The sequence below is a fragment of the Artibeus jamaicensis genome, unplaced genomic scaffold (genome assembly GCF_021234435.1).
Source record: "Artibeus jamaicensis isolate MK-2021 breed Jamaican fruit bat unplaced genomic scaffold, CSHL_Jam_final contig_391, whole genome shotgun sequence".
Taxonomy (NCBI): domain Eukaryota; kingdom Metazoa; phylum Chordata; class Mammalia; order Chiroptera; family Phyllostomidae; genus Artibeus; species Artibeus jamaicensis.
Genome location: NW_026521814.1, coordinates 13,454,821 through 13,480,050, shown reverse-complemented (window position 1 = coordinate 13,480,050; position 25,230 = coordinate 13,454,821). Strand labels below are relative to the sequence as shown.

The following is a 25,230-nucleotide window of genomic DNA, read 5'->3' as shown; positions in this document are numbered from 1 at the left end:
GGCTGAATCATTGAACAAGATATTGGTAACAATGCTAAGAGTGGCAGACAAGAGGTTCTTCCAAATGCCAGACTTCTCACTCTTCACCAGGAAAAATATTTCACAGAACTACAGATTTTAACCAATGTAGGGCCACCCCAAAGGAGATACAAAGCCTAGGATTGTATCTAGGGAAGTTAAAATTTCCCAACTACCTCCACCCAGAGTCTTGGCACAGGGGATTTCAAGTAAAAATATGACGTGTGGGCAGACTTAAAAAAAAAAGTCAAAACAAGGCAGTGGGAAGCCTGATTTTCATGCAGGGGAAAGAGAAAGCAGTTCCAGTCCCCCTTACCAGGATCGTAGCTGACCATGCATGAGCTGCAGCTTCCTACCCCGACCCTCCTCCCACTAGCAAATACCACTCCCTCTGTGACTCCCTCCTTGACTACCTTGGTCACTCTAAACCCCAGTTCAGTCCTGGTTGGTGTGGCTAAGTGGATTGAGCGTCGGCCCATGAACCGAAGGATTGCTGTTCGATTCCCAGTCAGGGCACATGCCTGGGTTGCAGACCAGTTCCCAGCAGTGGACGCAAGAGAGACAACCATACATTGGTATTTCTCTCCCTTTCTCCTTCCTTTCCCCTCTAAAGATAAATAAATAAAATCTTTAAACCCCAGTTCATGCTGTATCTGTGGACTGTCCTGAAAATTATCTGCTGGTGCTCATGAGTACCTAAACTGACCACCAAAATTTCCTGCCCACAGGAATGTGAAATAAATTTTGAGTTCTCTTGGCATGAACAGCCTTATCTTTTTAAACTAGTGGCATTATTTGTTAGTAGGCATTAACAAGCAGTTCAGTTTGAGTAGCATATAAAGTTGACCTAATAACCAAATCACTGTGACATTAAAATTCTCACTAGCACTTCATCCAAGGTGCCTAGGTATTCCCCATATTGCTTAAAAAGCACAGAAGCAGCTTGAAAACATCTCACTTCTCTTCTTCAATCAGGAATCCATGCTTTTAAGTCCCAGAAGGGGAAAAAATGTATGGACCTCTGAAATATCCTTTCTTAGGAAGCTAGCTACCAGCTCCACGAATTCAGTAAAGTTAGGTTTTTTTTGTCAACATTGCTTTTACAAGATTCCCCACAGATCAAAGTATTATTTGCACCAGAGATTGTCAAAACTTCATAGTTTCTTATGATGCACATGTAGCTGTGGGAGATAGCTACAGGATCCTCTGCCACTCCAGAAATAGTTCCAGGAGCCAGCAATCTTTGGGAAGCTGAAGTATTACTTGAAACCAAAGTGTCATGAAGTACCAAGCTAAATTGCTGATCTATAGAAAGATGGTAGCATTCAATCTTCTATCTGATTTTGAAGGTGAGTTGCATCCTAATCAAATAATTCAAGTGCTTGACCAGTTTTGTCATTGGCCCCTCTGAATCATAAACCTTAAACTAAAAATGGCAAACCAGAGGTCCCAGAAGGCACCCTGACAACCAGCGTGACCTTTGCCGTAAACTTCTGTGATGTTTCCATTCTTTAGAAAGAAGTCCATCTATGTAATTCCAAAGTTCTCTCTTTCTCTTGTTTCCTAATTTTCAAGGTTTATTATAGACACATTATTTAATAATCGGGTCATCAATAATGGATATCTTATTAAGAATGAAGACATGTTTAAATTTGTCTCAGATTTTCATGCAGCAGAATCATGTAAAAATCCTCAACCTATTGATTCTGAGCTGTGTGATCTTGGGAAAATTATTTAATATCTCCTGACCTGTTTTTTTCTTCTTCTGTAAATGGAGCTAATAATACGTGCCTTGCTGGGCATACTGTAAGGAGTAAACAACATATAAAGTAACTAGAATTTCTTTCTTTTAAACTTTATTTATTTTCAGAGAGAGAGGGGAAGGGAAGGAAAAAAGAGAGGGAGAGAAACATCAATGTGTGGTTGCCTCTTGTGCGCCCCCAACTGGGGACCGCCCACAAGCAAGGCACGTACCCCAACTGGGAATTGAACCAGCAACCCTTTGGTTTACAGGCCTGCACACAGTCCACTGAGCTACACCAGCCAGGGCTAAAGTAACTAGACTTTCATAGGAGATGTTAGATTCTTCACATAAGAGATGTTAGATTCTTCTTAACAAACATTTAAATTTATTTACACACAAACTTGTAAATAGATGTGTTTTCTTTTGCCAGTAATATCTTTAATGTTTAATTATCTCTTTTTTACTATTTCAAAAAGAGAATTAATCAAGCCTATTTAAAATTTTCATATTAAGTGGGGAGATGGGGCGGAGGGGGGGGCTGGGATGGGAGAAATTGACAAAAAAAACTGTACTTGAAAAATAACTAAATAAATTTTAAAAAAATAAAAAAAATAAAATTTTCATATTAAGGACTGATTTAAAACATTTACATACATATAATATCACATTCTGTTTCTCCTATTTAGTTAGCTTTATATTTTAAAGAAACTATTTTATATAACCACATAGTCTTTACAATAACCATTTTGTGCACATGAAATTTCCATAGAGTGATATATAATTATTTAGTTCTGTTATTGGATACATAGTTTGTTTCCAGTTCTTCAATAATGTTGTATGAGAGAGGAAACTCTATGCACAAGAGCTTTTCTAATTCGTTAATCATTAATGTCTTAAGCTACAGTTCTAGAAATGGTATTAGTGGGTCAGAGTATGAACACCATTTTAATGGTTTTGATCTGTTGATTGAAAATGTAGGAGGAAAGTTACTGTGAGGTAGGATTATCACAAGTCAGAATATGGATATTTGGACAATGGGAAAAGGAATCTTTTATGGAAAAAAGAGCCTGTAAAAATAAATAGAAGCAAGTAAGAGGTTTATATGAAGAAAAGACAAAAAGAAGTGAGCCTGACTGAAGTGGACGTAGAGGTGTTTTTGGCAGTAGTAGGAAATCAGGCAGCATGAGTTAAGGAGATTTTTTTAGAGGCGACACTTAAGAGTGAGATAAAATAGTTTGGGCCTGCTGCAGTCTCCTAGAGCCAGGCCAGAATAGCACGGTTTGGCGGGTGGGGGGCATGGGAGTGAGGGGATGGCTCATAATAATCACTGGTGACAAGATGAGTCTGAATTCGATGGGAAAGAGGCTGGGGTCATGGGAAATAGCTGTAATCAATGGAAACTGAATCCACATACCTGAAGAGAAAAACGAATATAGGGATGTAGAAATAGGTTAGTGTAAGAAAAGGAAGGAGATTGTATTTCCCAAGAGTTTTCATCCGAGTGCCTGAAAGTAAAGAGAATTGGTGTCACTAAAGTGGCAGGAGTCTGGGAAGGGGACCAGTTTACTGAGGAGTAGACTGGGCAGGGGATATTGATTTTGAGCTGAAAGTAAGATGGACATTCAGGTGGAAATGCCAAGCGTAGACAATCGGATGCCCTAGCATTCTTCAGGACTTTGGTGGATTACGTTGGATACGTATAAAACAAGGAGTTCTTACTACGGCACAGGATACCTTGTCAGAAGGTGGAGAAGGGACTGTGGAGCTTCTGAGATGGTTGGAATAGCCAAGGCCTTGGGCCAAGGCAGCAAGTAATCCTGACTAATCAGCATGTTGCCTCCCAGGACCAAGACATGAGTGTCAGAATTTAATCAGAAATCATGTTCCAGCCCTGGCTGGCATAGCTCAGTGGATTGAGTGCAGTCCTGCAAACCACACGATCGAGGTTCTATTCCCAGTCAGGGCACATGCCTGGGTTGCAGGCCAGTTTCCAGCAGGGGACTCATGAGAGACAACCACACATTGATGTTTCTCTCCTTCCCTTCCTCTATAAAAATAAATAAATAAAATCTTTTTAAAAATTAAAAAAAGAAATCATGTCCCATTCTCTAATCTTAATGTATCTGTGATCAAACACAATTATGGTAAAACATCAGGACAAACAAGGATGAAATTTAGAATTATTTCATTTAAACTAGATGCAAACCTGGCAATGCTACTATCTCAAGCCATTTTATTTGGGGGCCAATAACATATTGTTCATAAATTATTAACTGTTCATAAATTATTAACTTAACTTCAGAAGGTACCTGTGTCAAAGACTCCTCTAAAATACATGGTAGAGACCCTGAAACTCATCTCTGAAGAGCAGTATGAATAGCTTTAAAAAAACACACAAGAGTGAAAATTTGGCAGTTCTCACACCTGCAAAAGTTTACAGATGAGCTCCAATGTCCACACCAAACAGTCAGAATTCCAGACTCATCTTTTAACTATAGAAAATTCCACAAGAAGAATCTAGTAATCCCCTGGGTCATCCAGAACCACTGAACTCATACGCTATATTCTAAATATAACTCTGTATTTTTCCTTAGAGGAACACTAATCACATATGTGGGCCATATGTTACAGTCTAATATCTCCCCAATCAGCAAGGAATTTCCTCAGATTTTTCATAGGATCCCTGAGGACCCAGAAATAGACAGCAGGAGAATCCAGTTTGAAGTAGTCATCTTAGATTGAGTTAAATATAATTATATATGTAATGATACCAGGATCCACTAGATAAATTGAGGTATATTATGTGTTTCTGAACTTGTGTGTTCTATTTTTAATTATTAATTTTTAATTTATAAAGAATATCTCCCACAAATATATTTTCTAATTCAAGAATCATAAATAAGATTATTGGTGTAAGGCCATAGTTAGTCCCCCAAAAAAGACTCTATCTTCAAGGTGAAAAGGGAATGCACGAGAATAACTCATCGACTGTGGGACCACTTGTGGCTTGAAGGTCCTCCAGCACAATCTATCTGCTGAGCATCCTCTCCATCTGCAGAGGAGGAAAGCTTTGGAAATTGCTGTTGGTGGATCACCCTAAAGTTCTACATCAGAATGAAATCAGAAGCATGTTAGGTACATACCTCTCCCAAGAGTTCTGAGCCACAAGAGCTAAACCTCAGGTCTCCAAGGTTTTCTGAGTGCAGAAAATGCTCTGGCCCAGGGTCTCCTTTCTCAAGGTCTGTGGAGCTGGAGTGGAGAGAGAAGGGAAGGAGAAGGGTGGGTGAGAATACAAGGACGCACTCTCTTGCCCATTACTAGAGGTCATTTTGATTCTTTTAAATTGAAAATTCACAGAATTATGTATTTTTTCTTTTTCTGTAACTCCAGGAAAAATATTCATTGTAATTAAATAAGATTTTGCAGTCCATTACCCTGTAATGGATGTAGCCTTTGGGTATTTTTGAAAACTAAAATTAAAAGAAAAATGAGCAAGTAAATGTGTTGATTAATGCATCTATGAGGATCTTCACACTATCTTTTAAACAGACTAATGAACATTTTAAAGCAAAATAATAGCATGAAAATAAATATACTGTGTCTTTGTAATGATAAACCTGTTTTTCAAATTAACCACCAGTGAGCAAAGAGTCGAATCCATCCAAAGATGAACACAGGGAGACATGAAGGGACTAATTTACTGTCACACACAGTAAGTTGGTAGGAACAGCAGCAGCTCTCTAAAACTAGTGGCTCAGCCAGGTGACAGGGACTACGAGGATGTTCGTCAAAAGTTTCAAAGTTGTGCCCGATTTATTTCCATTTTCCAGTCAGTGCCTTCCTTCAGGGGCTGTGCCTTACTGACTCAGGCAGCTTTCCAGGCCCTCTGTTAGGGCAGGGAAAGGCAAATGAGACTTCTGCCTCCCCTCCCCACCCACCCAGGGCTAATTTAAGGCCTCCCTCTAGGCCCCAGCCTACCTCCATCTTTCTCCTATTCTGGGGTGAACGCACAACTAGGATTGAAGCTGAAGATGGGTATGACAGACGGCCTCCTGGGTCCTCAATTCCTGGTCTTCAGCCTCCCACCCTGAATCAGAGCTGGCCTGTGTGACCCATAGAACATTCTGCTGTGACAGTGTGTCTCTTCAGAGGTTAGATCATAGAGGCATCGCAGCTTTCCCCTTGGTTTCTTGGATCTCTTTTTTCAGAGGGACTCAGTAGCTGTGCCATGAGGACACTCAAGCAGCTGCATAGAGAAGCCCACGTGGAGTGGACTGAGCCATGTGAGTGCACCACCCTGGAAGGGAATCCCCAGGCCCAGCCAAGCCATGGCACTGCTACAGCCCAGCTGACATGGGACTGTAACCTCGTGAGAGATCTTGAGCCAGAGCCACCCAGCCAAGCTACCTCAGACCCACAGAAACTGTGCAAGTTTAATAAATGATTATTATTGTTTCAAGTCACTAAGTTTTGGGGTGATCTGTTAAATTGCAATGGATAACTAATATAGGACATTAATATATAACCCCTCTTGAGAGGCATTTATAGTTTAACCAGAGTATTTTACTGAAGAAAAAATGGTGAAATGACAGCCCCTCTATCACCAGGCAGCCCCTCCCCTGACCTGCCTTCTCAGTAAGCCTGTCCTCCTTCCTGTTGTGGGAAAATAAAAGGTAGAGCTTTGGGCATCAGGTTCCATTTCCCCTCAGCCCAGAGATTCTTAACTATAACGTACTGCTTCTGGTTTCGAGAAGCCCAGAGAGAGCTAATGGCACATCTGATTGTTGTAGCTCCAAGCCTGCCACTGCATTGAGCCCGCAGAGCAGCATCTCCAGGCCTGTTTTTTTCAAGAGTAAAATGAAGGTTGGCTAACATAGGTTTAGTGCTTGCTGTATACTAAAAGACATCCTCAAATACTTTTTTAAAAGACTTTTATTTATTTATTTTTAGAGAGACAGGGAGAGAAGGAGAAAGAGCAGGAGAGAAACATCAACGTGTGGTTGCCTCTCACACATCCCCAACTGGGAACCTGGCCTGCAACCAAGGCATGTGCCCTGATTGGGAATTGAACCAGCAACCCTTTGGTCTGCAGGTCTGTGCTCAATTCACTGAGCTACACCAGCCAGGGCTCCTTAAATACTTTTTATGTATTGTTTTATTTAACCCTTACAACAATCGTATTATGTAATACTATTTTGTTCATCTCCCTATAAGGAAATTTATGACTAAGGTTAAATGACTCACCCAAGGTCAAATCATAACAACTAGAGTCAGAACTTGAACCCAGGCCCTCTGATTTCCAAGCCCAAGTTTCAAGCTCAAACAGTTAGGATCCTGCGCTATGAAAAGCTGCTTCTCCACTCCCTGCCTCATGCCGCCTAAAGCACTGTCCACCCTCAGCCAGGTATGCTGGGGCCATCTATCCATCTTAGGCGCTCACCTGCCGTGGCCACATGAATCTCACCTCCTTCTTGTCATTGCTGCTCTCCTGAAGTTCCCATTGCCACCTTGACTCAAACTCATTAGGGTCTACTGAAAAATAATTTCTGGTTAAAAAGTAAATATGTTACCTGGGAAGTACACAACAAACTGTTATCATCATCCTTGACCTAGTAGCAGAGAACATAACCCAAAAGGAATAGGAAATAGGGCAGATACATTTGAATCTGGGGGGAATTTGGGAAAGCTCTAAAAACATAGCATTTTGGGGTGTCAGAAGAATACTGCCCCTCACACACATACTCCACCCACACCCAGAAATAGAGAGAAAATTTTAACTTCAATTATCCAGAAGTTTGCAATCAGAAAAACCAGAAATGTGCTGTTCTAATTTAAGCATTTACATAATTTAGCATCATTTTGAAAAATATAATTTTATCGTAAGTGATTATAATGGAGGTGAGGTACAGCAAAATCATTTATTTTGAAAACATTATGCTAATTGAAATAAGCCAGATAAAAAATGCCAAATATTGTATGGTCCCACTTAAGTAAAGTACATAGACAAATTTATAGAGGTAGAAACTAGAAGGGTGATTACCAGGGGCTGGGGGGGGCACAGAGTTAGTATTCAATTTGTATGTAATTTCAGTTTAGGAGGGTGAAAATTACTGGTAATGGATAATGGTAATATTTGCACAACAATATGAATGTGTTCCATGCCACTGAATTGTACATTTAAAAATAGCTAAAATGTAAAGTTTAAATATATGTATATTTTACCATGATAATTTTTTTAAATCATTTCTGTTCCTAGAGCTCTAAAGTCTGTATCTGGTCTTGTCACATCTCTTTGGCATCAGTTACTAACTTCTTCACATTTTTCTCCAAAGTGTCTGTTTCATGTTTTTCTCTCTTCTTCATTTGCTCATCACCTCCCATCAAGGCTACTGAAATGAATCCTTAAGTGGCCCCTGTGACTCCTGCCTCTTCCCATCTAATCCATCCTATAACACTGCTCTCTAGGTCATCTCGGCATTTAACACTCTCAGCGTCTCATTCTTGTCTCTAGTAGAAGCTGAAACCATATTAAAACAGTCTTACCTCTGATTCAGAGGGAAATTCAGTACTATTCTTCTGACACCCCAAAATGCTATGTTTTTAGATCTTTCCCAAATTCCCCCCAGATTCAAAACATAGTGGTGGACACATGTTTTTAAAGTGTGTTACTTCAGTTATCTTGATTGTGAAATTCAGCATACATCCAGAAGAGTGCATTGAACTTTGGGGTACAGTTTAAAAAAAACAATCAAAACAGACCACTTGTATAACCAGGTTAAGTTAGGACATTGTCAGTTAGTGCTTTAGAGTTGACTTACCCCACTACTGACAGGAAGGTGTAGATTAATCAATTGGGGGCGGGGTGGGCAGTGGCAGAAAAAGCCTCAGAAAAAGAAGGTACGGAGACAAACTTCCCATACTTACCATGTTAACCCAAGTACGGGAGGCAGTAGCTTCTAGAATAGGACCAGAGTAGGGCACACATCAAACTCCTTTAAAAAAAAACCTCTTCAGCCCTGGTTAGTGTGGCTCAGTGGACTAAGTGCTGGCCTGTGAACCAAAGGGTCGCTGCTTTGCAGACTTCCAGCCAAGATGGAGGTGTAGGTAGATATGGTTGATTCCTCACACAACCAAATGAAGGACAACCAATTTAAAAACCAGAAACACCCTGGCTGGTGTAGCTCAGTGGATTGAGCGCGGGCCTGGAAAAATGGATCTGGAGAGTCCAGGGGATGCATGAAAGCAAATAATTGATGTTTCTCTCCCTCTCTCCTTCCCTTCTCCTCTAAAGATAAATAAATAAAATCTTTAAAAAAAGCGGGTCGAACCAAAAGACCTCGGTTCGATTCCCCATCAGGGCACATGCCTGGGTTGCAGGCCAGATCCCAGAAGGGGCCAGTTCCCAGCAGGGGATGCACCAGAAGCAACCATGCATTGATATTTCTCTCCTTCCCTTCCCTTCTAAAGATAAAGAAATAAATTAAAAAATAAATAAAATAAAAACCAGAAACAACCAGAACTGCCCGAAAATCGAACTGTATAAATCGAGCTGTATGGAAGTCCAGCAACCAAGGAGTTAAAGAAGAAACATTCATCCAGACTGGTAGGAGGGACAGAGACAGGGGACAGAGACAGGTAGCCAGGATGGAGATGACAAGTGACAAGGCAACAGACGGGAAATAAAGCCTCAAACCTCTGACAGAAAATATCTGTGTGGGTTGAGGCAGTTGGAGAAACTCCCAGCCTCTTGGGGATTTTATTGGAGAGACCCATAGGGTCCTAGAATGCACACAAACCCACCCCCATGGGAATCAGCACCAGAAGGGCCCAATTTGCTTGTGGGTGATGGGGGAAGTGACTGAAAGCTGGCAGACAGAGGAGCAAGTGGCATTGTTCCCTCTCAAACCCCTCCCCCACACAGTGCCACAATTCATGGAAGTGGGTTGCCCCACCCTGGTGAATACCTAAGGCTCCACCCATCACTACATAACAGGTGCACCAAGACAAAGAAATATGGCCCAAATGAAAGAACAAATCAAAACTCTAAAAATAGAACTAAGCAATGAAGAGACAGCCAACCCATCAGATGCACAGTTCAAAACACTGGTAATCAGGATGCTCACAGAATTGGTTGAGTTTGGACACAAAATAAAGGAAAAAGTGAAGGCTATGCAAAGTGAAATAAAGAAAAATACACAGGAAACCAACAGTGAAGGGAGGGAAACTGGAATTCAAATCAACAATTTGGAACAGAAGAAAGAAATAAACATTGAACCAGAACAGAATGAAGAAACAAGAATTTTTTAAAATGAGGAGAGGCTTAGGAACCGCCAGGACAACTTTAAACATTCCAACATCCGAATCATAGGGGTGCCAGAAGGAGAAGAGGAAGACCAAGAAATGGAAAATATATTTGAAAAAATAATGAAAGAGAACTTCCACAATCTGGAAAAGGAAATAGACTTCTAGGAAGTCCAGGAAGTTCAGAGAGTCCCAAATAATTTGGACCCAAAGAAGCACACACCAATACACATCATAATTACATTACCCAAGGTTAAAGATAAGGAGAGACTCTTAAAAGCAGCAAGAGAAAAGGAGACAGTTATCTACAAGAGAGTTCCCATAACACTATCAGCTGGTTTCTCAAAAGAAACTTTACAGGCAAGAAGGGGCTGGAAAGAAGTATTCAAAGTCATTAAAGGCAAGGTCCTACATCCAAGATTACTCTATCCAGCAAAGCTATCATTTAGAATGGTAAGGGCAGATAAAGTGCTTTCCAGATAAGGTCAAGTTAAAGGAGTTCATCATTACCAAACCCTTATTATATGAAATGTTCAAGGAACTTATCTAAGAAAAAGAAGATCAAAACTATGAGCAGTAAAATGACAACAAATTCACAACTATGAACAACTGAACCTAAAAAACAAACTAAGCAAACAACTAGAATAGGAATAGAACCACAGAAATGGAGAACACATGGAGGGTTATCAGTAGGGAGTGGGAGAAGGGGGACAAAGGTACAGGGAATAAGAAGCATAATTGGTAGGTACAAAATAGACAGGGGGGAGTTAAGAACAGTATAGGAAATGGAGAAGTCAAAGAAGTTACATGTATGACCTAAGGGGGTGGGGGGAATGATGGTGGGAGGGAAGGTACAGGGCAGAGGGGGGAAAAGGGGAGAAAAAAATGGAACTATAATAGCATGATCAATAAAATATAGTTTTAAATGTTTTAAATAAATAAAATGAAAGGACAAAAAAACCCACAATGGGTCACCAGTTCAATTCCCAGTCAGGGTGCATGCCTGGGTTGTGGGCCATGTCCCCAGTAGGGGGGCATGTGAGAGGTGAACACACATTGGTGTTTTTCCTCTCTTTTTCCCTCCCTTCCCTTCTCTCTAAAAATAAATAAAGATCTTTAAAATAAAATTTCTTCAGTAATTATAGTATAGAAAACCAGAATGGCATAATCAATAAAATATATTTTAAAAAATCAGCATGACACTAAACAGAGCAAAAATGGATACAGTAGAGAATCCAGAGTTAGGAAGGTGAATATATTACAGCTGCTCTCCTGGAGGAGATAGACATGGATGCAGATCATCGCAATAAACAGCCGTGTAGCAGTGCTGTAATGAAGATGGGTGCTAAGTGCAGTGTGGAGCACAGACGGTTTGGAAACAGAAGAAATTAAAATTAACCAAATTGTGAAACAAAGCAAGAAGCAATTGGTAGTGAGATGTTTGTTCATCATTGAGTCCCGAATTCCCACTTTGAACTGAGAAAGTTCTTGGGAAGCAGAAGAGATGAAAAGAAAAAACCTACCCCATTTTTCTCCATCGCCAGAGTCTGCAGAGCAACTCAAGGCGACTTACCAGTGGAAGTTTGGGAATCCCAGAGATCTTATGATGGACTCGGAAGGCTTATGCAGTCTATGGGCTGCCAAATTTGTTAAAGCACCTGGATGTGCGCCAGACTGCCACTTCATTTTGTGCTGTGTGGACACAGTCCTAAGCATCTGAAGCTCCCAGAAAGCACTTAACGTTATTTTTGGACTTGTCTGATCTTCCTTACTACTGAGTTTACAAGTTCCTTGAGGGCAGTGCATCACACAGGATTCTGAGACAAGCACTGAACCCACTCAAGCTAGTTTAAACACACCATACACAAGTACACACACACACACACACACACACACACACACACACACAGGTTAACTTTAGTGATCTCCAAGAGGATCACAGCCCTAGGCTTAGAGGTAGCTCTGCAGCCCTGAATGTAAGCCAGGCACAGCCTCCAGAGCTGATATCATCACCATAGCATGAGACTCAGCTGTTCCTCTCACCACAGAAAAAAGTGGAAAAAGATTGTTAGAGGAAGAGGGAGCAGATACCAGGCAAGCCAAAACAAGCAAAGAGCCTTGTTATAGATGCTCCACTGACTTAATAATTTCAGCCAAATGAAGGTACCTAATAGAGTTAGAAAATGTTTATATATATATATAGTTTTTCACAGATAACTATAGGTATCAAGTTGCAAATAAAATAAGCCAACTTTCAAATAAAACCAGTGAAAGAAGAAGCATTTTTTCACTGTGGTTATCTAAACCTTAATTAGCCTCTTAGAGACTTAACTAAACCTGTTTTGTGGGTTTTTTTTCATTTTTGGTGGGTTTATCTCACAGACCACTGAAACTTTGTCTTTCTACAACTGAAGGATTGAAATCAATTGGTGTTGCTCTGCAGGAAAAAATGCAAGGTTTATTAAGAATAAACATTTTTGCCCTTGCCAAGTAGCTCAGTTGGTTGGAGCATTGTCTAGTACCACAAAAGGTTTTGGGTTTGATTCCCAGTCAGGGAGTATATGGGAAGCAACCAATCAATATTTCTCTCCATCTCTCTCCCTATCCCCTCCGCTCTCTAAAATCAGTAAAAACGTATCCTCAGGTAAGGATTAAAAAAAGGGAATACATTTTTTGAGGTTTTAGAATGATTTTTATTTTATTTTTAAATGTATTTTATTGATTATGCTATTACAGTTTTCCCAGTTTCTCCCCCTTTCTGCCCCCTGTGCCCCACACACCCCAATCCTCCAGCATTCCTCCCTTAATTCATGTCCATGGGTTGTACATATAAGTTCTTTGAATTCTTATCAAAAGTTTGCTTGTATTGTTATAAACTCACTTTTAGCATTAAAAGCAGCATTTCTGTAGTTTTTCATTTTAAGCATTGAAAAAAGTGATAATCAGAAGTACAGTTTTTCCATATTTCTTGGATCTCCATTTTACTTAAGCTGAAGGGTTTTTTTTTCTTATTCTTTTGCTAATCGTGAATTCTGCTTTTATCAGCACATTTTGGAGCTTGTTTCCAGCCAGTAAGATGAAAATTGAACACATGTGACACCCGGTGCTGAATTCCCTGTTGAAGAAATGAATGATAGACCTTATCTATCATTTATTTGACTCATGTGTACACCCATGTATATTACAGACATTTTTATTTAATTATTCAAGAATTGGCACATGATATGCATTATCTAATTCCTTTGGGGTCTCCCACAGGCAAAAATTAATGCCACAACTGTGGCTACCAAGTGCATTTTTCTCTTTGTCACATATTTTAAAGTAATGACTTTATTACCTCTACATTTACTGATTATTTTAAAATTTCAAGTAATATATAAGAAAATTACTACAAAGAAAAAAATCAACAAAATTGTACTATGTAAAAATAACTATCATTATCTTTAGGTGACCATATTTCTTGACATCTCTCTGGGTAGACACAGATATAAAGTGACAGATGGACACTAGGAGAGATTGTTGGGTACACAACAATAATTTTATAAAGCTGGGTACATACCATGCATGTTATTTTTAAATAAAAATACTGCATTTAACAAAAGAGAAAAACAAATGAAACTAACAGATAACTGTTTCTTCTTCACTAAGGGAGTAGCCTCTAAAAAGCACTTTCTGATATTAAAAGGGAAAAATATTTTAAAAGTTTGAATTTTCTTAGCAACCCATATGTGTTTTTGAATTTTATTAAAGTGTCCCTAATACTACATGCTCATAATTGACAAAGCTTTACTTGTCCTGAGTTCAAAATGATAATTGCTTTATAACTAAAATAGGAAGGGGCAGAATTGGAAAATGTGAAACTTTGAGTTACAAATAACCTGAAGTAGCTTGCCTTTGTCTTTGTGATGCATACTGAGTCAGGGACATTTATAAATTATTACCTTTATTTATCTTTGATTGTTCAGGATGAAATTTATTCAGTTTATTGGTGTCATAAAATAGGTAACTTAAAATAGTTTGAGTTTATATGGGACCAGTTAAGAAACCCATGACATTTTTCATCAAACATATACATTTTCAAAATCAAGGGCCAAACTAAAATCCACAAACCTTCGATAAAAGTGAACTTGGACAGTTCTTGGGTAGCATCACCATGTGACAAGTTCCAAAGCATATTCGGGGACCCAAACACAGCTGGTTTTGACGTTTACAAAGAAACCATATGCTGATAGGAGAAAGGATTATTCTGGTTGTGTGTGGGCTTTTATTTACAATCAAGACAGAAGAATAAATTGGGCTTTTTGGCAGGTTAACCCAAGAAAGTTTAAATCGCTTTTAAAGTCGATTGAAGATTTTAGGAACAAGTAGTATGCCATTTTTGTCTGAGTGAGAAATATTATACTTTTGATTTTTCCCTTGGAGCTTATTTTATTTATATATCGAATCTATCTTTTCTACAGTCCTTTCATAAACTAGCAATTTCTTTCTTGACCCCTATGATGAAGCCAACATACTTCATGAATTTGAAATTTAGATCAAGTTTAAAATGTAAGAGGATATGTGAACATTTTTATATAATAATCACTCATTCAAGCAACTGAATACTAACACTATTTGGACAATCGGTAATAGGCACATAAGAAAAATGAAATACTTTCTATTTTATTTACTATAGCCATTAATTAGACCTCAAAGTGTCATCTTGGCAGCAAGCTCCCCTCACCCCCACCAGTTTAATAGAAGGCTTTCATAAACCCCCAATGCAAATAGTTATAGGTTTATGTGCAGTTGGGGAAATTTATGATTCCCCACTGCCAGAGTAGGTAAAGGAAAAATTTTGTTTTTTATGCAGCAACAGAATCAAGAATGTGGTCAATTCTATTTTAACTTTGATGTCAACAGAACACAGCAACCAGAGTCTCTATTTTTGAGAATGATAAATTCAACCCAAGAGGCACCACAATGTAGGAAACTCATGTAAATCATCACTGCATTCTAATTTATAACACCTGACCCTCAAATGCCATGCATGTGAATTCACATGTCTTTGTGCATAGGGAAAAATTGAACAGAAGTGTGATGGATTTCAGTTTTCTGCATTGCCCAGAATGATACAGTAAACTGGAAGCAGTGTTTAATTGTCTTCCCCTTTTGCCCTTCATTTCTCCCAGGCTTCTTCTAAGATCTTCAGCTTTTGCTTAATTCAGTGAGCACTCAGCTATTGCCCTCATCAAGTACCCATCAACTGCCATTTTACTTTCCTCTGTTATCATGCATCACCAATATTTTGCAAATTTTATTAATAACACTATGCCTTATTCTCTCCAACTTGATTTCCTGCAATTTTTGTTCCCTTCTCAATATCTCTTTAACTCTAATAGTCTGTGCCTGATACTTGGGAGTTCAATAAATATTTGTTGTATATATAAATATTTCTCTCCCTCAGCCCATGTCTTTCCATTCTAGCTGCCTATCACGACTCTCATAATCTATTGTCTTAATAGTTAGCAAATTTTTATTAAACATCACACATTGTGCTAGCAATCTACATGTTTATCTGTTTGCCCTCAGAAGTAAATAAGTAAGGACGTTAGTATTCCCATTTTTAAGAGAGGAATGTAGACCCAAGTAGCATAGTGTCACTTGTTCCAGTATGCACTCCAAAGCTCATCTGCCTCCAAGGTGCACTACTGTAACCACTACATTTAATTGTCTCCAAACCTTTCTTGAGAAATCCCACACTGGACCTCATATGGTTTCAACAATTCTCCAGGGATTTTGTTCCCATAAGGTACACAAGTGGCATTAGCAAGTAACAAATGCAATATATTAAAAAGCCTTAAACAACAACTGAAGTGCGTTATAAATTATATTCTGTAAAGATTGAAGGGATTTTTAGATAATATTCATACTCTTTGTTGGTTTACACCATATTCAATCAAAAGAATATGACTTAAAGCATAGGAGAGAGGTGTATAGTTCTCCTTCATTCATCTCTTAGACTCCTATTTGTATCTTATTGTGTGGTCAAGAGTAGCTATGTTCTACTGTAAATAATGAAATCCAAAGAGTACTTGGGAATAACTTGTTACACTGCTGTTCACCTAGTATGAGAGGTGCTTGATGAGTAGCACTGAACTCCTGATCTAATAAAACTACATTCAACATTTGGCAAACAGAGTAGGATCACCACTGCGTATAAGGTATTCAATGAAAGATAAGATATATACCCGGGGAGAGAGAACAAATGAGGCAGGGGGAAGAGGGAGATAGTGGCAGAGTAGAAGAAGGATATGGAGGGGAGAGAGAAAGAGAGAGAGAAAGGAAGAAAAAAAACAAGACTTCATAATATGGGTGAAGATAGTAAGTGCCAAATGACTATTAAAAACAATAAACGCTGCAGAAACTCAGAGGAGTTAGAGGTTCTGAGGTTTAAAAAAAGCGAAACACCAAAACCATAAATTTCCTCGGGGCGAGAACAAATAGACTACTCTAAGCAGGTGAAGTTTTGGGGTCAAGAAATGGTTTGAGATGGACATGGAAATGCAGATGTTCTGGTACTTGAATCTCAGGCTAAAGACATTTCAGATTCTTCCACTGGCAACCAGGAACTACTGAGAATTTAAAGTGGAACATGATGAAGACAGGGCTTTACAATGGATTGGCTGGGAAGATATTAGAGGCAGGGAGACCAATGAGGCACCCATGTGTGTCTGAATGAGATGATAGATAGCACTGAAGCCAGAGGAAAAGGAAGAAGGGCAGCACTTTGGAAACGAGTAGTGATTTGATTGTTCATATCTCTTTTCTGTCACAGAAGAGAGCATTTATTTTGCAACTCACACATGTGTTCTAAAGCTAGAGAGATGAAAAAATTTTAATATTTTATTTATAGAGGGGAAGGAAGGGAGAAAGAGAAGAAGAAAAACATCAGTTGGTTGCCTTTCACAGGACCTGGCCCTTCCACCCAGCAGGGAAGTGAACCAACCCTTTGGTTCATGGGCCAGCACTCAATCCACTGAGCCACATTAGCCAGGGATAGAGAAGTGAAATTTTAAAGGCCTCAGATAGTACTCCAATAATAGCCTATTGTTGATGATAATCTTACAGAGTTTCAGTATTTCTAAATACACTTTTTAGTAATAAATAGCAGAGTAAACGATTACAGAAGAATACTAAAGTGAGAAGAAAACTTAATGACCATCCAAACCAATTCCCCCTTGTTTTATAGGAGAAACAGAGACGAGGGGAGTTATTTTCCCTTTTAATCAGAAAACACAACTGGTGCAAAAATCCAGGTTTCTTCCCTTAAGAATAATGCTTTGTTTTGTTTTTACACAGTCCTTTACTTCAGCCTCAGTGATCCTACCACCTTTCTTTAGAAGCTAAAAGTGCAGCTGTGGGCTCTCCAGCTGTATAGTTCTCTCTGATTGTGTCACTGAGAAGAAAACAATCAGAAAAGGCCTTTCCAGGATGAGAGAAAGCTCCCATTCCGAGGCAGTCAGTAGCCCAAAACAGAATGGGATTGAGATGCTCAGATTATAGAACAGAGCCCCAACCTGCCCTTGTCCGCATTAACTACTATCGAATATGTTGAAGACCAAACAGTAATTCTAGCTCCAAGATGCTAGAGAAGAGCAATCATTATTGCCATCTTACAGGAAATGGCTGGGTAGCAGGTATGGAGCAGTGGTTCCAGGAAGAGGGCATAGATGGCTTTACCACCAACCCAAAGAAACTTAAACTTCACTAACCTGGGCCCTTCTACACAACCCTTAAGGATAGGATGTGTGAAATAGTTTGCCACCCACTAGAAATGCCTCAATATGTTGGTGACCTGCTTTCTGAGCTATTATAAGTCCAAATGTCCCCTCTTTGGCCATTTTTTCCAAACTATATCAGTAACACTATTAAAAATAGAAGAGATCATGTTTAAATCTTTACAAATCCAAGTAATAGAACTCCTTATCACATCAGTAGTTAGGATGTCTTTCCTCTTAGTTCATTAAGGAATTTAAACAGTTTCTATTGAGATTATATTTCTGAATAACAAGTATTACTTAAGCAGATACAAGTTATATGTTAAATTGAAGTATTTCGTATATATATTTTTGCATGTACCTGTCCTGGAAATATGCTGTAGAACTTAAAAACATGAAAATCTTGATTTCTATTTAGATGGAGATTTATCATTATTTGTGAGATATGTTCAGTATGGTTTCACTTTAAAACCACAAATAAAGTTTTAACAATGGGCATTTTTCTTGTTGAGAGGTCTGTGGTCAGACTGAACATCTCTCTGAACCTGATTAGGTCCTGAGGTTTTCAAATTCAATATTCAGCAAATATAGAACATTTGTTTGGCCATAAGAAATAATTAAGAACATCAAAGCTAATGCAACTCTCCTGAGCCCGCCACTCCTTTCTAATGAGATGATAATAAGACATAACCTGTTCTGGTCTTGGGCCTTGCCATACATGAGACTGAGGCAGAATAAATCATACACGATTAATCTTTTTGAGAATCTAGATGACATTGCTTTAAGGGTTTTTTTAAAAGATGTTATTTATTTATTTATTTATTTATTTATTTATTTGTTTATTTATTTATTTTTAGAGAGAGGGGAGGGAGGGAGAAAGAGAAACATCGATTGGTTGCCTCTCACATACCCTCAACTGGGGCCCACAACCCAGGCATGTGTCCTCACCAGAAATCAAACCTGTGGCCTTGCAGTTTCCAGGCCAACACTCAATCCACTGAGCCACACCAGCCTGGGCTGTTTTAGGTTTTCACAACAGCAAATCCTTCATTTGCTAGTACTCAAGTAATACAAGTTTTATATGCTATTATTTCTTTTTCCTTACTCCCAACTATCCTGAATCTAGAACAGTAGGCACACAGTCATTCCGTGAAGACAAAGGAACATTGAATAGTTAATTATACAACAGCCAGAACTGTCCATTGTGTATTCATTCTTGTAATGTGTTACTGGTGGGTGAATTAGCATGTTTAGTTTGAAATCCTGTAAAATGGACATGGGATTGTCTTAGCTGTTGCACAATTTTATTGATAACTATCATACTTCATGTGGAAGATCTGGCTCAAAATAACACAAGACTCTGAATAACGAGAAGAGGGCTGTCCTACAAACAATCCACATGGCCTGGATACCTCCACTGATGAGCTGTATCTGATCATTTCCAAAATCCACTTTTCCTGTATAAACCCAGTATCACTGTGATTCCGGAGACAGCATTTCCTTATTTGCTTTCTTAGAACTGAATTCTCTTTCTTCCAATGATAGGCGCAAAATAAATCATGCAAATATCACTGAATTGTTTCTGTAGCAGTTTCATGGTGAAAGGAATCTCCAGAGGTCATCTAGTTCATCCAGATGGCCAGTCAGAACTCTCCCCAATACTGAATATAGCTGTATAGTGATCTGCATTAAGAAAGCTTTTAAAGATCCCTAGGGTTGATCAAAAAATAGCTAATATTGGCCTGATTCATAGAACAGCATTATACATGTCAAAATAGCCACCTTCATCAAGGAAGACATCCATCAGGGCTAAGTGCTAGTAGTAGCTTAAAAAAAAAACCACTTTATTTCCCCAAAGAAAAGAGTGGCAGATCAAAGAAATGACCAAGTGTGTCGGTATTTTTTGTTTGTTTGGTTTTGTTTAGGTGTACATTTTGAACGCTTATCAGCAAGGAAACACTGTCTTGTCGAAGACCGCTGCAGGAGAAACCTGAAGGTGGCTGTAAGCAAGCTGATCAAAACTCCTTGAACAAGTCCTTTCAGACAGCTACAGAGCTCAGAGGGGAGGCTGTTGTTTCAAACAAGATCTGATTAGCATGAAGTTAGTGAAGGGAGGACGGCAAACGTAAATAATACTGACAGACTTACTTTTTAAGTGCTTTTTCCCTTTATCAGCTGAGTTTGTTTATAGCTGATAATTTTATTCCTTCAATTCTATCACACTGTGAGTGCAAAGGACAGGAATTTTACTATAATTTCAATCTTCTAAAACAATCACATTACTGTTTTATAAGGAAAGTAATCCTCCACAATCATTAGAGCCCTGAATTATTGGATTTGAGGCACTACTCTAGAATCCAGAAATCCCAACTAAAAGGAGAGCTGAGGTTCTTCTCTGGATTATTTGGGCCTTTAAGCCTTTCAGTTGAATTGTACCAAGAACTTAAAGATATAGCTATAGCTATCTATATAGTGAGGAAAATGACCTGCCCTCACAATTATCCCAGGTATCTACTTGACTTTGTGTATTAACATTACATTTTTCAAATATTTCTGTAAGGTTACATACACAAAAGTTTGGTCAACCACAGGTGCCTTTAGGATTGAAAATTAGGTGGAAATAAGGTTAGAGAAGACTTTTTTTTTTACACATACCCTCATGCCAAGTTTCAAGTTGTGTGCTTGTACTTCTTCCTATGAATTCATTTGAAATAATTTAATTGCAAAAACAGAAATTAGTGTTCTCTTACAGCCAGATATTCAGTCTGGGTTACAGGAAGTAGAAAGCTCTGGCTACTGGCTCCTTTCAGCCTCTTTATAATATTTGACTTTGGAAGTAGGAATCTAACCACTGAGAATTTTTGACATGCAGTTGCATTTCTCAGAGAACACTAATCAACTAGCAAAGTCTTCAGGTCACACCCTTCCTCTACCTTTTCTAAGACCAGGGGTAAAAGAACAAGATCTCCCTACAGTGTCTCCTTGGCATTGCCACAGTGAGCACCAAACCTACCAGGTAATGTGCAGTCAACATACCTACCATAAAACAAGGACACTTAAGGTAATGAAGTAATTCCTAGGTTAGATATTTGGTAGAGTAGGGTTTTTTCTCCCTTAAACTACTCAGAAAATAGTCCCTAATTTGTTTGTGTATACAACCTATAAAGAGTGTTCTTTTTTTTAAGTTATCAACATAAAACAAACTCCCACAGCAGAATGAAGAAATTCCAAATAGAAGAAACTGAATCGGCTTGAAAGAAAACCAAAATGAGAGTAAGGAAAAGCAGAGAGTAGCATATTCTGTAATTTTTTATTCAAAAAAGTTCAAACCTTTCTCATGCCATGACATTAAGTGTCATATATGTTCATTTCGAGCAAGCCTTTTTAAAAATATACATACTGTATATATTTACATTCAAGTTTGAGTAATTGGTGTGACGTGTAGTTCAGGTTCTAATCCTTACCCACCCTGTGGATTTGTTGAGCTACTAACTAAACAGCGATTGTATCTTCATTCAGGCACATGGAGAGGTAGAAATTGCTCCTTAAAGAAAAACAAAACTGGAGTGCAAATGTGAGGATCATCATCGAAGCAGCTTAGCTACATCAAAGAGGCTGAAACTAGCTTTGGTCATCTCAAGAAGCTGAATACATGTAGTCTTGTCCTTTTAATTAAAACCAGAAAAACTTTGGGTTTTGGGGGTAGATGCTCTTTGGAGCACATCAGGGGGTTGGCAGAGTTCTGCAGCTAATGCACTGCCATTCTGCACCCAGGAATTGCATATGACTAAGGCAACATAGCAGCAGAGTTGGGCTGGCAGCTGGGCACGTTTTCCCTGATAAGACACAAATAATACACATATGAGTGGCTTAAGAGACCTCAAATTAATATCTAGACACCCACATAAGTCAACTAAGACACTTTCTTTCCCGAGTGAAACCTCTATTTCCACCCAGGTCCACCTCCATCCCAAACTGAGCTAGTAAGTCTACAGGGTTGGGTTGGCCTATGACTTCTGCAGGCCAAGTTTCCTCAGCCTCATGAGGGCTCTTGGGCCTGAGAAGGGCTCCCCGGGTTCTTGCCTGAGAGGGGAAGTTGGAAAGAAGCCATAGGGTTGGCCAAGGGCAGAAGCCCTTCTCGTTCCCTCTTCTTCTGTTTCATCCTGCGGTTCTGGAACCAGATTTTGACTTGGGTGTCATTTAGCTGCAAGGAGTTGGCTATCTCGATGCGTCGGGCTCGAGTTAAGTACTTATTGAAATGAAACTCCTTCTCCAGTTCTGTCAGTTGCTTAGTGCTGAAATTCGTGCGGATCGCGCTGGAGGGGCTAGCGGCTCCGTATTCGGCGACTTTGCCTGCAACGTAAACACAGAACATCAGCCGGGCGAGAGGACGCGGAGACCGAACACCGGCGAACAGTGGGGCTATAGTTAGAATCATTCACAACGCAGCCCTCCTGGGTCTCTATGAACACCGTCGTGCCTGGAGAAGTGCTCCATGGAGACAGCCCCCCTCCGGCAATTTTCTCCATGCCTGGCACACTTTCCGAGAGTGTGTTCGGGAAACGCTCATGGGATCTGCCTGCTTGGATTACACCTCGGGACGCGTTCCCTCCACAGAACACAAACCGCCGTCTAGAGGGACAGCTGCAAGGTGCTCCCAGCGCAATTCCGCGGAGGCGGCTCCGTCCCCAATCCCAGGAGCGTCCGTTCAAGCTCAAGTACTTACTTTTCTTAGAGGCGTTCCTCTTCACTTTCATCCACTCGAACGTGCTGAAAGCGGCGGGGAGGCCGGAGGCGGGGGAGGAGGACTTGGGGTAGGCGCCAGGGTCCGGGGACGCGGTCTGGAAGGCCCCGAACTGGCCTTCGGCGGGCTCTTTGAGACACGCCGGGAAGGGGCCGAGCTCGCCAAAAGCCGCGCAGTCCACCTGGCCGCTGAGGAGCAAGGAGCAGCCGCCCGAGAAGACGGCCGAGGCAGCGTAGTGGACGTGCGCCCCGCCGTCGTCCGCCGGCCGCCCGAGCGCGCACGGGGAGTCGTAGGCTGGCCCGGGCCCCCGGAAGGCGTAGTCCGCGCCGCCCGCCGCGGCAGGGGGGGCGCCCGGCTCGCAGGCACCCTCCAGGGGGCACGGCGCGTACGGCGGCGCGGCAGGGGGTGGCGCGGGAGTGGCCGGGGGCGAAGACGCGGGGCGGGCCGCGGCCAGGGGCAGGCAGCCGACGAAAGCGCCGTCGCCGCTCCCCAGGGCGAAGGCGGGCGGCAGGGCCACCGGCCGGGCGTCGGCGCGGCGGAACTTGGGCGCGAAGCTAAGCAGGTCGCCGCCCCCCGCGCCGCCGCACGACACGTACTCCAGGTAGGAGCTCATGGTTCCGGCCCACCGACCTGAGCGCGCAGTTCGGGGCTGGGCTGCGGGGTCCTCGGGACCGCCGCCCTCGGCGCTGCTCCACCTTTCTTCTCTACTCGAGATGCCCTCGCCGGCTCGGCGAGGGAGCCGAGGGTAAATAGTGGCTTAATATAGATGCCGGGGTGGCCACGTGGCGCCATCCGGCCAATGGGCGTCTTCCCCGCACGGCCACGGACTCCACGCGCCTGCCCCGCCGCCAACTTTACCGATTCTGATGGAGGTCGCCACCCAGTGGGCCCTGGCCCGGGGGAGAGCTGGCACCGCCCACGGCGGCCTGGGGAAGGGCAGGTTGAGGGCGTGGGGCGAGCGCCTGGGACACCTGATGCCCAGACAGGTACTGGACGAGGTGTGGGAGGAAAGCTGGAGTGGCCTCGCTGGTGAAGACGAGAGGATGGAGGGGATGAAAACTTGTTCTGGGTCAAGTGCAGCTCGTGGCTCAGATGCGGACTGTGGGCGTGGCGGTGTGGAAAGGTTTAAAAGGGAGCTCGGAGCTCGGCCAGTGGAGACGGTTCCTAGCCTTTCTCCAGGGCAGGTGGTTATTCCTCTTTCTTTTTTGCTTTGAGCCCTGTGCGCTTTTGGTTTTCCTGGCACTAGTGTTATTTGTATCCTAAACCTGGAGCAGAGGTTTAATTTTTCTCCCACCGCCCGACTTACGGGACTAAATTTTATACTGTAGGTGCTGAGTACCTGGGAAGGCAGTCTTTTCACTTTCAGACTTCCCACGGTACTTCACAGCATTCCCTTCATCTTCTTCACCCCTTGTGTTGGTGGCGGCATACGTGCGAGTGTTGAAGTGCCAAGTTTTGATTTGGACAGAAGATACAGTTTCTGCCTTGTTCGAAAGTTTAGCTGATTTCCCCCTCTGACTACGGCTGTCAAAATAAAGTCTGCCCTTGTGATGGAGCGCTCCTAGTGCTCCTGTCTGGGAGGCTGGCACACGCACTGGTGCTGGCCACGCTTTCTCCTAGGCACTTGGCTCACAGGCGCAAAGGCTTCCCAGTGACGGGTCAGATCTCAAAGGTTTGGACAGGCTTGTACCTCGAAGCAATTAAAGCTTCTATTCCATCAGATAAGTGCTGCGTCGTCTCTGGCGAGTGTAATCTGAGGGCTTACAATGTTAATGGGCTCACGTCTTTCCCTTGATAATATGGTTTTGTTTACTGAGTGTAGAGAGACGGGAAATAAAAGTGCAGTTGGCACAGGAAATGAAGAGTAGAAGGGTCACGAAGACACTATTTACATTGACAAACTTTCCAACTTCCTTGAATATTTCTTTTAATGTTTCCCTCTTTAGGGCTGTAGGAAAATAACAAATTAAATAGGTGTTATTTACACACAGCAGTAATGAAAGAGGGTGGTTTCCTAAAAATCTGTGTGAATAAAGAGTGTACTCTGGGCTTTTCAAGTGCCCTTGAGAACTTGATCTATTACAGCCTCTGAGTTATGGTGACGGCGGTTTTATTATTGTTTTACTGATCCATTTGTCATGAAAGAGCAATTGAGCCCTTGCCTAAAATTCCAGTCTGAGGGAGTCTGCAAAATAGGAGCCATCACAGTGGAAGGAGCCAGTTCCTTACCGTGATGTGAACTTGTGAATAAACAAAGCCACACCAAACTGTTACTGCGGGTAAAGCTGAAGTTGAGCCACGATGGGGGAGGGTTGAGCCCTGGTGGTTTCTGGGGCAGGTAGAAAGGAACCAGCACAAAGCTGAAGGGACCTGGGATTCCTGCACTGCTGGAGTGCTTGAATTTCATTGGAAAATAGAATCCTATGCTGAAAATAACATTTCAAACTTGATGTTGCCACTTTAGTTTTCCTCTGTAACCAATCAAATGATGAAGGTCCTAAATAGTTTTTTAAAGGAGAAAAATAAAGGTATTTCTCTAGCACCCTGGGCAGGAAATGATAGAGCTCTTCAGAGCTAGCTGTGGCTTCAAATGTAGATGCATTTCTTCACTGCCCTTCCTCTGCACCCTTCATGCCACAGTATCAGCAAATCAGGTGCTGCTG

At 41.2% G+C, this 25,230-nt stretch overlaps 2 protein-coding genes across 3 annotated transcripts in view; one reads left to right on the top strand and one right to left on the bottom strand.

Moving 5' to 3' along the window:
• Positions 1-25,230, top strand: part of LNPK (lunapark, ER junction formation factor) — a 318,489-nt gene that overhangs the window by 34,724 nt on the left and 258,535 nt on the right. The window lies entirely within an intron of this gene.
• Positions 21,160-23,287, bottom strand: HOXD1 (homeobox D1). Of its 2 annotated transcripts, XM_053665043.1 has the most exons (3): positions 22,550-23,287; positions 21,907-22,176; positions 21,160-21,659 (listed from the first exon to the last, which is right to left on the bottom strand). In XM_053665043.1, exons 1-3 carry the CDS (start codon positions 23,178-23,180, stop codon positions 21,547-21,549), a joined length of 1,014 nt encoding a protein of 337 aa, XP_053521018.1. In that variant the 5' UTR covers positions 23,181-23,287; the 3' UTR covers positions 21,160-21,546. The 2 variants fall into 2 exon arrangements, with proteins under 2 accessions (XP_053521018.1, XP_053521019.1); XM_053665044.1 differs by having other exon boundaries at positions 21,566-22,176.